The sequence below is a fragment of the Dama dama genome, chromosome 9 (genome assembly GCF_033118175.1).
Source record: "Dama dama isolate Ldn47 chromosome 9, ASM3311817v1, whole genome shotgun sequence".
In the NCBI taxonomy this organism is placed as follows: Eukaryota; Metazoa; Chordata; class Mammalia; order Artiodactyla; family Cervidae; genus Dama; species Dama dama.
The window spans coordinates 41,079,754-41,094,568 of record NC_083689.1 but is presented as its reverse complement, the minus strand read 5'-3'; the positions used below and the strand labels follow the sequence as shown (position 1 = coordinate 41,094,568).

Genomic DNA, 14,815 nt, shown 5'->3' with positions numbered 1-14,815 from the left:
TATAACATGGAATACAAGGCCTATAATTTATACTTATCTCCTGACAATCATGCTCCTCTCAGATTCCTATCAAAGAATTTCTTGCCACTTTCATATGTTATTCCTCCTTACTTACTGGCATGTCTCTGCTTAAATAGATATAACCTTCTATGAAATTCTTCCACATTGCTCCAGGCATGACTTTTTCCAAACTCCCACAGTACTGCTCTATAACTTCTACCAGGCCATTGGTATTCTGTACTGTCATTGTTTACACTAGTCTTCCTTGCATGGTAAAGTTCCTTAAAAGCAGACTGTATCTTTCCTTTTAATACCAGCAGTGCCTGGCATTGAGAAGGCACTCAAGTGCATTTTGATCATATAAACAAGTGATTCCAGGGTTTCCAACCTTGAAAAGAACTGGAGGATGATGCCATCATTAAGACAGGAGGAGATTTCCCTAGCAGTCCAGTGGCTAAGACTCCCCAATTCCAACGCAAGAGGCCTGGGTTTGATCCCTGGTCAGGGAACTAGATCTCACACCCAGCAAGAGTTTGCATGCTACAACTAAAAGACCCCCATAGGCTGCAATTAAAAGATCATGAATGCTGCAACGAAGATCAAATATGCCTCATGTTACAACTAAGATCTGGCATGGGCAAACAAATAAATAAATATTTTTTTAAAAGACAGAAGGAAAAGCATGTTTGGCAAAAAGTAGGCAAAAAGTAGACAGTCAAAAGTAGGTAAGTATGCTACAGGTGGAAGAGAAACTCAGTTGGAAATTTGTTTCTTGGTCTGAAGCTCAGAAGTCAGATCAAGTTTTCAAACAGCAGATAAGTGAATTAATAAAAGCAGATAAGACTGTAGAGAATGACAGAAAAGAGGAAGAAAAGAGAACAAGCAGTCCAAAAAGGACTATTTAAAGGAGTAGTGGTCAAAACACTGCACATCCAGTAGAGTAAGTCTGGAGGTGTCATTTCTAACTTTGAAAAGAACAGTTCCAACAGAGTAGAGAAGCCAATCCACAGGGCTTTAAGGAGGGGTAAACAAAGCAGACAACTCTCAAGATTCCCCAGGAAACTAATCACAGGGGTTAGAGGATAGAGGAAGATTCTTTAGAATAGAAAGACATCATTCTGTTTTTTGGCAGAAAAAGTGATATAGCGAAGGTTGAGAATAAAGATCCCAGCAGAAAGGAGAAAGTAATGAAGAAAACCAGGACCTCCAGCAGAACAGAGTCAGAGAAAGAGCAGAAGCTGAGAAGTGTGGAGACAGGAAAGGAAGAAGCAGAGAATTACTGAGATGATTAGAAGGGAAGAGAGAACCCCATTTCTGTCTCAGGCACCAACACGACAAGCGTTGGACATAGTCTGTACTTATGTCTTTCATTCCTCAAATCCAGGCTCCAACTTTATTTCCAGTCCAGGCAACCCTAAAAGGGCTGCCAATTTTCTCTCCTCTGAAATAATCTCTCAGATTTACCCCCTTTCTACTACTGACTCTGCTCAATTCTAATTTTTAATTACTACTGCAATTCTCCACAACCTAACATTGCCTCTATTCTCTCCCAGCCAGAAATTCCCAAACACAGATTTCATCATGTCACTTCTCAGCTAAAATCCCTCACTGGATCCAGTTTCTATCACATCAACATCAAATGTCAATCTGAATTTCTCGGCCTTACTTCACAAGGACGGGCTTCCCTGGTGGCTCACCGGTCAAGAATCTGCCTACAATCCAGGAGACGTGAGCTCGATCCCTGGGTCAGGAAGATCCCCTGGAAGAGGAAATGGCAACCCACTCCAGGATTATTGCCTGAGAAATCCCATGGACAGAGGAGCCTGGTGGGTTACAGTCCATGGGGTCACTGTCAGACATAACTGAGCAACTAAACCATCCACATTACCTGAGGACATTCATCCTATTCAACTCTGTGAAAATACTATGTTTATTTAATTCTTTTTATCCAAAGTACCTTTCTAAACCTAACCAAACTCAACCCAGTCAATCAATTGAAGTCCCACTCTTCACTGGAGCCTCGATGGCTCTAGGTTTCCTTCACCTCTCCACTGATCCTCTTAACCACCTGAACATCCACAGCACAGAACTTGGTACAGAGGGTGGTTCATATTTTCTGCATCTCCAACACTGTACATGGGGATACTGTCGCAACACTGAGATATCTATTCTGAAATGGCTCCCAAAAAAGTCTCTATTTAAACATCCATCCCACATACAATATAGTGTCTGTCTCTACCTAATGAAGCACAAGCTAGTGCAAATCAATTACAAGGTAAAACTGCAAACAAATCTGGCACAAAGATGCTGTGTTTCTTAAAGTTAATGTAAATAATAAAGAACTACTCTAATTACAGGCAAGAAAAAGGTGATCTAGGTCAACCAATAAACAAGTGACAACTGACAAGGCGAACAGGACAAGAGCTTCAAAGAGAGAGATGATGAACATCAAAGGATTAAGAAAAGTTAGTGAAATGACATAGTGGACGGAGGATAAAACAAAATTGGAAAAATATCAGTAATTCTTAAAGCTTGGTGAGGAGTACATGGAAATTCAACCATTTTCTCTTCTTTGGTATACACCTGAAACTGCATAGTGGATATTTTTTTGAAAGAATACCTTAGTTAAGATTAAGTCCCTAAATATTTTATAAAAATTCATCCTTATGATCATGGTAACAAAATGGAAGTAAAACAAAGTATCCATCTACCTATTGTAAAATTTTGCTAGACAAAATTTTTAAAAACCTACTTGAGGGCTTCTCCGGTAGTCCAGTGGTTAAGAATCTGCCTTGCAATTCAGGGGACACTGGTTCGATCCCTGGTCCAGGAGGATTCCACGCGTCACTGAGCAACTAAGCCCCTGCACCATGACTACCGAGCCAGCACTCTAGAGCCCGAGGTCTGCAACTACTGAAGCCCAGGCGCCCAGAGCCCATGCTCCACAAGAGAAGCCTGAGCACCGCAATAAAGAGCAGCCTGTGCTCGCCGCTAACTACAGAACGCCCATGTGCAGCAATGGAGACCCATCATAGCCAAAAGCAAAAATCTATTTGATTCTTGCCTTATTATAAAAAAAAATAGTTGCCATCATAATCAAAATTTTGATAAAGGTTTAAAACTGACTTTTTTAATTCTCAATTTTACATTTCAATATAAGATCTAAATAAAACTTTTCCTCCCTATTTGCTTGTGAAATTTTAGTCCTCAATTTTAATTGTGTTCATTTTTAGTGGTCTTCTTCAGATAAAGAGAATCACTAACATAACATATACTTTAGACTACTCTGGAGGCTGCCTACATCCTAAGAACTTTGAGAATTCCCAAAATTCATGAATACTGCCACAGTTTAAATTAACTAAATTTTACCTCCATAAAGTACCTAAATGAGGAAGAATATCACACAAACAATTGCTGCAATCAGCCTAGTAAGAAAACCATGAGTTACCTGAGGCCCAGGCAAGAGTTTTAGGGACCTTCAAAAGTCCCTAAAGAAAACCAAGAGTACTCAAATAATTCTATGGTTTCAATAGTTTTCAGTCTTATCCCCAGTAATCTCAAGTACCTTTAAGGTGGACCTAGACCTTCCATGACATTTGTTTTTTACTACAAGGCTATGAAGACCCAATGAGACAATACAGACCAAAGCACTTAAAACTAAGTTATTGCCTGTTATAACTTGGAGCTCTGGGAACCAACCTTCCTTGAAGATTTTTTTTCAAGCACCTACAATATACAAAGAACTGTATACTATATATGTACATTGGCAGAAATTAGACAGTATCAACCCAATTAAATAGAAAAACACCAGGTCAGGATTATTAACTACAATGACAATCATTTCACATCAATGTATGCAGAAAAAGTAACTGAATAGCATGAAGGTAAACTGAAGCAGTTGCTCCTCTATGACAGGAGACAAATAGTCTGCTGATAGCTAGTTGTACAAAAACAACTGGCAATACAATGTTGAATTATGTTGTCATTTTCTAGTTCCAGACAGAGGGTTTAAAATCCTAATAAGTACTCGTTTTAAAATCCTAATAAGTACTCGTTACTCTCGCCAGGAGAATCTTATGCTATCACAATATCACATACAGAAAAAGACAATAGCATGTGCAAAAGATTTTCTAAAATTTCTAGCCCTAAGCACAGGCTCTAATACAGAGTAAGTGCTCTCCATACCTGCTGCATCAACCAGTCACTGTGAATAGTCTGAATACATCAAGTGTGTAGCTATATGGAATTTCTTTTAATTACACCTTTCTCAAGCTTAAACTAAATTTGCATTTTGAGAATGACTTCACTTTAAATTCTCAGAAAATATCAAAGGCGAAAATGAAAGCAACAGATTTTGGATGAAGCAATTCAGATTTATCCATAATCTGTAAGAAAGACTTACAAGAATAAAGATTCGAATTTCCTGGCATTCAGTGGTTAGGACTTTCACTGCCGTGGCCTGGAACTAAGACTGAACTACTGTTCAGTCCCTGGTCAGGGGAACTAAGATCCAACAAGCCACATGCAGGACGGTCATAAAAAAGAATAGATACTGGTTTCTTCAAGTCCACAGTCTGTGAGTAATTTTATTTTCTAGATGAAAAAAATTTTCTACATTTATACAAGTTTGTTAACTCTCATTTTAGATGCATAACATTTTTTTCTAAAGGCTCTAGTATTTTAGAACCAATGATGACATCTCTTTGATAAGAACCACATAGATTTACACTTACACTTCTAGAGAAACATGTATCTCCACCTTCTGATCTAAGTTTTTATGTAAAGACAAAACTATACACATGTAAAATACATTTCAATGTAACAAGAAGGATTTGTCTGAGCTGCTGATAGGCTGCCAACACAGCCTATCCACCCTAAAAAATATCTAGGACAAAACAGACTCAAGATAACTACTAAAACAAGTTTTTAAAATCTGCAACTGCCAAACTAAGAAATCAAGTAGTACTAAAGCATATTTAAAATATGAATCAACAGAAACAAAAGCGACACACCCACATTCTCACTCTTAATTTTAAAGAACAGCAGGGCTATATAGTAAAATGAACGTTTAATGCACTCAAAACCATCACTACACACCATAAAGTTTTTTCTATCTAAATCTTTACAGAGTATTTCAGAGGCATCTTGGAGAGGGAATGGGATCCCCTTTGGTGACATAACAGATGACCATGACAATGTGTTTAGGCAGAAACAAAATCAGAATCAAATATTTAAAGTTGAAAGGAATCTTTTAACAATCAAGCTGGTTCAGATTTTAAAAGTGATGAAACAGGGTAAGTGAAGTCAACTGGTCATTTAGCTAACTAGGGACAGTCAAAAATTCTGGGTGAAGACCAGATTTTTAAAAAGCAAGTATCACTTACCACAATCTAACATAGTAGGTAGCACTACTGAGTAACTCAAAGTACATTTTTTCCCCATTTCTATACACATACACCCATACCACACACATACATACACTTCAAAATTTAAAAGTAGAAAAGGTTCAAGAGCCTACTCTGATGGTGGTCGTTACCATAGGATGCTGTACAACACGTACCTCAGAAAAAATAGCCTAATTTAAATTTTGACTGATGTCCAAAAAGGTCTTTTCATCTTAGCTACCCTGAATGTGAACCCAAAATGTACTTCAACCTGCAAGTCATCCTATCAACTAAAATTTATAAGCCATGCCTTATACAAAAATAGGACTCCAGGTAATTCACTGATTCTTGTACTCAGGACACCAGCAAGCCAAAGCCAAGGCCACTTTAAAAAAAAAAAAAAAAAAAAAGCTAAACAAATGTATACCTCTATCTTGAAAACTTAATTCTGAACTCAATCAAATGCCCTTAAAAGCTTAACTCTTAACCAGTCCTCAATGGAGAGTTAACTTGGAAAATCAGAAAAGAATCAAACTCATATAATACAGAAAAAATCAAACTAAAATTTTCCCAAAGAGCTTATCATTAGCAATAAGCTTTCATTTGTGAACTGATAAACAACCAAAAACCAATTAGTTATAACAGGTTTTTATAGTTTCCCTTTAAGTTGCCTGTATATATACATTAATGTATATATTTAAGTTGTACCAAAAACTGCTTACAAATGGCAATTCCTGTGAAGTAGATGATGATGAAGTTCCAGGTAATTCTAGCATGTTTCCTAATGTACTGGTACTGGAGTCTGGATCATCCTGAAAAGATAAATTTATTGAGTTTAATTGCTCTTCTATAGTACTGTTTGTATCTCCTAGTGAAAGGGGGGCTGGGAGAAGGGCTGCTTTTTCATTGCTGCCGTCCACTTCATTTCTTTGTTTATTTTTCTGTGTTTCAGTTTGAGGAGCTAATGGCAAGAATGGCGATTTGACTGCACCATGTCTACTGTCTGGTGTGCTGTCTTGTTCATTTCCCATGGCCACGTCTACACCATTCTCTGATTTAGGCTCATAATTGCAGGTGGCATTGGTCTGAGTTTCCTCAAAGATCTCCTCTATACTCTCATCCTCTGTGACTGGCTGTTCTGGGTCCATTTCAGAATCTACATCTGCATCGTCCACACAAGTAAAATTCTCAAAGTGCAGAAAGCCATTCTTGACAGTCTTTGTTACTTTTACCTGGAGTTCAGGGGAGTTATTACAAGAGGGTTCCTGTTTCATAGCAAGTGCTGTTGGACCACCAGGATTCAAGGAAGTGCAAACAACTGGCGACTGAGCTCTTGAATCACTTTTTTCAGGGTCTTGAAAGGATTCTGATCCATCAGCAGACCCATTTAAATACTCTACATTGATCATGGAGGCCAAATCCTGTAGTTTCCGCAGTGGAATGTAACAAGATGGAGAATCTTGTCCATAAGCATTTTGGGATGTTCCACTGGCAGTCGATAACTGCATAGTACACCCATTAAGTGGCTCAGAAAAATTGGATTGACCATTACCGAAAGGGCTGTCCTTGTCTTCAGGGGCATCTAAATTCACTGGATTGGAAAAGGGCAGCAGACAATTTCTTCTAGGTAGTTCACAGGTCTGATCCATCCTGGGCCAGCATCAACCTGGAATCCAAAAACACGGCAATTAATCTGAGTTAATGGGCCATTTGACTCTTATCTTCAAAATGGCAGCCACTTCTCAAGGCCTAGTGGCCTCGATGCTTTTCTGCTGCACTTCCATGGGTGGAAAAAGTTCCCCAGCTGACGATGGAAAAACGGCCTCGGTGAGCCTCCGCGAACTCCATCTTCCCGGAGACGGGTAGATCTTGCCACATGGAAACAGCCCGTCCCTTTTTCCTGCAGACTGGTGGACAGTTGGGCTGATCTAAAATTAAAATCCCGTTGGCAGTAGAAATTTCCAAATCTCAAACAGGATTGTCTTTCCCCTCCCCCGCTAGGAGTCCTGAGGCCGGATCTCCCAAAAGCAGGGGGCTGTAGGGTTCGAGGGGGGCTCCAGGACGCTGCACAAAAAGGTTACCCCCCCCCCATCCTTCCTGGCTCGCTCGGGCGCAGCGGTCACAATAGCGCTGCACCCTGCGCCCCAACTGGCGCCCGAGCCTTTGCAGTGGCCGTGCTCAGGCCGCAAGCAAGTCGGCGAAGCGGGTGCACCCCGAAGCTCTCCTTTCTGATTGTAGGCCTGCTTGGTCCACAGCCGCAGGCCCAGAGGCCGGAACGCGGCAGGGGGAGAAACGGAGGCAGTCGGTGAAGCCGAGTCAGGGCAGCAGCAGCAGCTGCTACAGCTTGACAAACATGGCTGCTGCCGACGCCGCCGCCGCCTGCCCGGGCCGCGTTCCTTCCCGCAGCGCCGGTAGCACCTCCTGGCCGAGCCGATCGCACTCATCAATATTCAGCACCAAGCAAAGTTTGCTGCAGGAGGGCAGCCGGCCCCGTGCCCCCAGCCGGCTACCTGAAGGGAGGCGGAGGCCGAGGTGCGCGCGGGAGGCCGGCGGGGCACGGGCCGCGCGGGGAGGAAGTTCGCGGAGGCCCGGCCGGCTAGGCCTGAGCCCGGCTGGTAGTGATGGAGGGGGAGGGGGCCTGCGGCTGCAACGCCGCGGGCCACCAACCCTGCGCCGCGCCCGGCCCTCCCCCGCGCCCCTCACCTCACGGCCACCACCATCTTCCCCGCCCGGCCGCCTCCCCCATCCGCTCGCGCCAGCCCGCCGCCCACCCCAGCGCACTAGTTACCGTGCCCCGCGCCCCCTCCCGGGCCGGCTGGGGGGAGGGGGTGACCCTCATTACACTGGGGCGCGAGCGGGGCGGTGGGGAGAGCGTGGAGCCGCTCGCCGCACCCCCCTCCCCCCGCGTCTCTCTTCAGGAGAGAAGGTAGCAAGCGCGACCTGCCCCGGCCTATTCCGCCGCCGCCTCCTCCTCCTCACACCCCCACCGCGCGCGCCCCCGCGGTGGCGCGTGCGACCGAGCGCCTCGCGCCGGCCCGCGTGCGGCTGGGGCCCCGAGTGCGCGCGCACCCCTTCCCCCAAGGCGCGCGCTCCTTTGCCTCACTCTTCGGGGTTCAGGGCGGGTGAAGTCGGGCTCGCGAGCGCGCCACCCAATCAGCGGAGCCGCCGCTGCCGCCCCCTCCCCTCCCCCTGTGCGCCCGCTCGCGGCCCGGGCCTACGGGCCGGCCCGACTGCCCGGGCGGGGCCTGAGGCGGGCTCCCCAGGGGCCTCGCGCGCCTCCCCGGAGTGTCGGGGCCTGCGGGCGTCGTGGGTGGCACTCCGATCCCCTCACCTACCTCGGGGAGCTGCGCCGGCCCCGGGCTGCACACGTTTCCAGCACCCTACCGGTCTGGAGCCCCAGCCCCGGCGGCACCTGGCTGGGCTGAGGCCTGTCCGACCGCCCCGCCAGCCCCGCTCGGGCCCGCGTCAGTCCCGGCCTCCATCTTAGGTTACAGCCCGGGTTCCCCATCCACTGGGCACCTGCCTTCAGCCCGCTCGGCTCGGGCTGGAGACCAAGGCAACCCCCCTCCTACCGCGGGGCTCACCTGGGGGCTTGGGCTGGGGTCTTCGAGGCCTCAAACCCCGAGCAGGCGCGGCCGCAGGTGAACCCCCTGCCGGGCCGCACCCCAAGCCCACATCACCACCACCACAGACCAAGCAGAGCAGGAAACAAAATGGAGGCAGCAGCTCGGGTCTGCCTCCCCGAGCCAAGCCTGTGCAGCCCCAGGGCTCCCTCCTGCCGCAGGCCCGACGCCCGCGAGGCAGGGGGCTGGCTCGTCCCGGGCACCAAAGGCAGCCGCCCTAGAGCAGCGCAGACAGGCCGGGGACTCAGCCCTGCGGTCCCCACAGCCCCTCACCCACCATCCCTTCCCTTCCCCCTCCCTCCATTCCTCTTCCTCCCCCTGCCCGGCCGTGCGGGGTGAGCGGCTCCCGGGAGCCGGGTCGGGTCGGGTTACTCGCCCGGGCACTGCCCGCCCAGCCTTGGCCTCCGTGGGGGGATGAGGCCAAGCGACCCCCGCGCTGAGCCCACCCCCCGCACCCGAGCCGGGCAGCAGTCTGACAGCGCGCCCGCACCTCGGCCTGCCGCGGTGCAGCCCCCGCCCAGTGAGGCCGAGTCCCCAGCCCGGGCACCGCCGGGACGAAGCTCCCTCGTCACCCCCGGGCCCAGGGGTCTCGCAGCCCCGGGCGGGGCGAGGGGAGCGCTGGGGGAGGGGTCCACTAATCCCTGCACCGCCTCCCGCGCCAAGTCCGGGTCTAGGCCTGGCACTGGGACTCGGGCCGGGGGCGCGGGCGGGCGTCAGTAGGTGTGTGCGCGCGGGGCAGTAGACGCGGGCTGGGGGCCCGGAGGGGCCGAGCCTCGCACCGCGGACGCTGCAGTTCTCTGCACCCAGGCAGATGGCCCTCTCGTGCCACCTCCGCCCCGCGCAGGCCGCCTGCTCCGCAGCCCTGCTCCCCGGGGAGCGCGCGCCTCACCCCTGCGGGCCGGGCATCGGGACCCCGGCGGAACAGCGCTGGGAGGGCGGACCGCCGGGCTGGCCCCGCCAAGACTGCTCGCCTAATTCCTGGTCTGGGACGCTCTGCCCTCGGGAGCCTGGCACCTCGAGGCCTGCACCCAGTACCCGGGGCCCCGCAGCACTGGCCTACCGCGTCCAATCACCAAAGACACCGCGAGGTGGGGAAACCCAAATAACGACCCCGCGACGCCGACCTCCCCCAGGCCCTTCGCCTAACCCGATCCAACTCTGACCCCCTCCCCCTCCCGGCTTGCTCCCGACAGAAAGCTCACCCTGGGTACCTATCTGGTCCCTAGAGTGCTAAGTTCATCCTCGATGTTCAGAGAAAATCACAAATGACCGCCGTAAAAATTCCGCCTCCTCCAGAAAGCCTTCTGTGATTAGAGTTAACTCCATCTCAAAGCTGAGGGCGCCGCCCTCGAGAGCCACGTGACTACCATTCCTCCTAGGGCTTAGTAAATGTGCATAATTATTGCCTCAGTGGAGTGTTTACCCGCCATCCTTCTATCTGTTAATAGCGAGCCCACCTGGGAGAAAGGCACTTTTGGCGTTGTCTTGCGCAGTATTGGCTTTCGCTTGCGGCTCCCTAAATTCCGTCCTTCAGCCTTACCCAGCCTTCACCCCGAAACTGGCCCCAGTAGACTTGGAGCTCAGGATGCCCGTAGCTTCCTTTCCTCCAAGACCCACAGACCAGCCAAGGAGACAGACAACAGGTCCTTACCACACCTGAGTGCTGGGATGCATCCCTGCCAAGAAAGCAAGAGGCTGTCTTGGAAGGAAGGTGTCCCCTGAAACCAGTGTGATGAGGAGAGCACTGTGACCTCAGGCGGCCTCCTTCCGTTGAAGACAATGAGGTATCCTGACTGTTCCCAAGTGCGTAGTCAGGTTGGCAGTGAGTCGAAGAAGAGCTGGGTCTACACTCCAGGGTCCCGCCCTACAAGGACCCGCCCTTTGTTCTGCTAAGGAGTGACTCCTGCTAATCCTTTATAGTCAATTCAATGGGGGAGCTCTGACTGGCTCCTTCTTTTGTGCATCCTAAGTTATTTTAGTCATGTCCAAGTTTATGCCACGGTATGGAATGTAACCTGCCCAGCTCCTGTGTCCATGGGATTCTCCAGGCAAGAATACTGGAGTGGGTTGCCTTCCTCCAGAGGATCTTCCCAACCCAAGGATCGAACCAGCATCTCATGTCTCCTGCCTTTGCAGGCGGGTTCTTTACCACTAGCGCCACCTGGGACTCCTTCACACCTAATCTTTTGAACTAGTCATTTCTGACTGGCAGTTACCTCCTAACAACTGCCCCAATTCAGATTACTTGCAACCCTTTACTCTCCCATGACTGTCCTGAGGGCCTGTGAGGTGCCGCTCAATGGCCTTGAGCCACTCAGTTAAAAAGCCACAAGCCTCAGTTTCCTCACCTGTGGTTTCCAATGCACAGGGTGGCTCTGAGGCTCTTGCAAGGCAAAGGTGTTTGGAGCCCATACGGACTACATACTTGATAAATGCTGAGATGTGTTTCATTGCTTCTTTCAGCAACCATTTTTTGTATTTCATGCAGTTTTGCTAGATGCTGGGGAAACAAAGGATGAGATCCCTACCTTAGGAAACCCCCAGCCTTAGGAAAAAACTCTTAAATAAAGGTGCAAAGGTGTGAAGAGGGACAAGGACAATGGTTCCTCCAGAGCTGACCTCTAGACATCACTGACCTAAACAAACCTCTCTCTTTCCAACTTCACAGACCCCACGGAACAGGTCTCGTTCCTACGTGGTCAGTTATGCCCAACCCTTTGCAACCCTGTGGACTGTAGCCCGCCAGGCTCCTCTGTCCATAGGTTATTTTCCAGGCAAGAATACTGGAGTGGGTTCCCAGTTCCTCCTCCAGGGGATCTTCTCGACTCAGGGTTCGAACCCAAGTCCCCTGTGCTTCTCCTGCATTGATTGGAAGGTGTATTCTTTCCCACTGCCCCACACAGAATGGGCGTAGGGGCTAAAGGAGGAGGACAGGCAGCTGGGGATGAACAGCTTACTGATGATGGTCTTAGGGAAAAGACTGGAATCCCAGAGAAAACCTCCTGGACTTTCCTGGAATAACTCAAGGGTCCCTTCCTGCCTCTCAGAGTAGAATTTGGCTACAGAGGTCTCACCCACAGCAGCTTCCTTTGGTGACTCCCATTCAGAAGGCTAAGCACCTGTTGGGTGCCAGCATTTGGTTGAGGGGACCCACAGGACCCTATATTCTCACAAGGACACTAGCTCCTGAAGTAGGGAAGGAAAGGATAGGGCTGTGGCCTGCCCTCCTTGTCTCAGCACAAGGAACTTTTCTGGGCCTGTGCCTCCCATCCTTAAGACAGAGATTAGAATCAGTAAATATTTGCTGAGTCTATGCGGTATACTGGACACCACGCTGGGCGCTTGACATGCATGAGTTCCTTTAAATCTTTAGTGGCCCTATGCAGAAATGAGGCCTGAAAGATTAAGCCCTTCTGCAAGGTCTTAGAGTCTTGTCATTTCACGTCTTCTGCTCCTGGCAAACACATCTTCTGGCTACAGTAGGTGAGAAGGCCCAGTACAGTGCCTTACACATAAGGACTCTGGAATTTGAGTGGTGGGCAGAGTGAGATTACGTTAGCCTCAGTTTCCTCACCTGTAAATTACTGATACTGGTAACCTGCTGAAAGAGATACCTGTAGAGACATTCTGCCAGTGTACTCCTTTTTTCTTAGAACTGCCCTCCACTTTGATTCATGAATTCAGCAGATATACTTCCCACGTGGTGCGGTGGTAAAGAATCCGCCTGCCAATGCAGGAGACACAGGTTTGATCCCTGGGTCAGGAAGATCCCCTGAAGTAGAAAATGGCAACCCACTCCAGTATTCTTGTCTGGAAAATTCCCCTCAGAGGAGCCTGGCAGGCTATAGTCCATGGGGTTGTAAACTATGTAATTAGGAAGGAAAAAAAAGGGTATGCATTGATTCAGCAGATACTTACTGTGTTCCCCCTCAGAGTCTTGTGGGAAAGGCAGAGAAGTAGTAACAAGGTAGCGAGCTGAACACTGAGAGAGAAGCCAGAGGTGCTGGGGGAGCTGAGGCCGGCTCAGAGACAGTCAGAGAAGGACTTCCATGGAAGTAACATTCACAGGGAACTCAGAAGGATATACAGGAATAGCTTGGAAAGGAGGGGATAAGTTTGAGATTCCAGCAGAAACCGGGCTTTGGAGGGACTGACCACAGTTCAATGTGGTCAGAGGCTAGTGCAAGGCAGGAGCAGTAGAGGTGATGAGGTGATGAGTACAGGCAAGACGCCTCAGACAGAGATGGGAAACGCCACAGGGATCTGACCATTCAGGACTTTCCTTTTTAAGCTAAAGAATTCAGCTTTTAACTGGAAAGGCAGTAGGGAGCCATGGAAGGTTAAGAAGCAGATTAAGAATCTCATCTGTGCAGCTGAAAGCTCACTCTGCCAGCAGTGCCCAGAAGAGATGGATACCTCCTCTAGAAACAAGAGGGTTTTGCCTTGGGGTGTGCTAGGGCTGTTTTGTTACAGTTCTCTTCTTCTGTGCCGGCTACTCTGCAAGACACTTCTCATCTACTTCTGAGATGGGCACTCTTGTTATCTCCATCTTCCAGGGAGGAAGTGAGGAAGTGTGACTTATTCAGAGCTGAGCTCCCACCCCAACTCCCAGTTCAGGCTCTTCATCCATGCTGGACAAGAGCAGCATATGATTTCTGATTAAATAGCCAGGTTTTGTGGGGAGGTTTGGAGGCCTGTAGTGATTAGTCCCAAACACTGCTGGTGAATACTACAACCACTCCTTGTGATGGGTCTAAGACTTTCTGTCCCACTGAGTGGTTTCTCCAGAGCTGGATCAGGCTTCCACTTAAGATTGAGGAAGGTTTGGCACCTGCCCAAAATACCAGGTATCTGTCAGCTAACCTGACCCTGTAGCCCTAGCCCCAAGGATTCAAGTTTTCACCTTCAAGTGTGCTGTTTTTCAAATGTTCTCTTTGGAAAGCCCTGGGTGTAGCGGCCTCTAATCTCTGTCCTCCTGCCCTCCTCAATTTCCTGGCTGCCCAGTGTATCACCGTGCCAGGACAGGCCACATCCCATCCATCCTGTGCTCAGGCCCACCCCTCTGCCTTTTCCCCTGTCATGCAAACTCCTACTCATGATTCAGAGCCCAGTTTAGAAGATTTCTCCTCCTGGAAGTCTTCCCTGTTTCCTCTCTTGCAGGCAGTCATTTTTTTTTTTTTTCCTGAATGAGCCCTTGCAGTAACTATTGGCTTTATATATTTAGTCCAAGCCAGCTGGTGAGCGCCTTATGACCACCAATGACCAATCCCAGGACTATGAAGGTCAGAATAAGTGCTGGGGAAACATTTCCTAATGCTCACCTGTTTTCTAAGTCTGTGTCTTCAAATGACAGAAGAATTATGGCTTGTGGCTCAGACGGTAAAGAATAGGCCTGCAATGTGGAAGACCTGCCTTTGATCCCTGGGTTGGGAAGATCCCTAGAGGAAGGTATGGCAACCCACTCCAGTATTCTTGCCTGGAGAATCCCATAGACAGAGTAGCCTGGCAGGTTACAGTCCAGGGGGACACAACTGAGCAACTTTCACTTTCACATGGACCACCTGGTCATGTCAAACCATCCCTCAAAGGATTCAGGGCTGTTTGGGGAACACTCAGGCCTCTGTGCCAGACAAGACTTTCAAAGAGTATGAGAGCCTATAGTATCTGGAGTCAGATAGATGTGGGTTCAAACTGCAGGGGGGCCACTTATCAGCAAATACTTTCCCTTTCCTGAGCCTCACAAATGAGGTCATTGGGCAGATTGAATATGTCAGTGTAGGCAGGACATGGTAGGAGGGCTTGCACAGA

General features: G+C 48.8%; 1 protein-coding gene across 8 annotated transcripts in view; it reads right to left on the bottom strand.

Moving 5' to 3' along the window:
- The window catches only part of NSD1 (nuclear receptor binding SET domain protein 1), a 145,255-nt gene extending 136,179 nt beyond the window's left edge, over nt 1-9,076 (bottom strand). For 2 of the 8 annotated variants that reach the window (XM_061151012.1, XM_061151013.1), the window contains exon 1: nt 6,107-6,196. Coding sequence is in view for 6 of the 8 variants with exons in the window: in XM_061151007.1 (XP_061006990.1) it covers nt 6,107-7,033 (927 nt within the window). In the remaining 2 variants the exon portion in view is untranslated. Of the gene's footprint in view, nt 1-6,106; nt 7,051-7,894; nt 7,914-8,172; nt 8,375-8,487; nt 8,508-8,968 lie in introns of those variants that run through there. The other 6 variants (XM_061151010.1, XM_061151011.1, XM_061151007.1 and 3 more) reach the window with 6 other exon arrangements.
- Between the last annotated feature and the right edge of the window lie 5,739 nt (nt 9,077-14,815).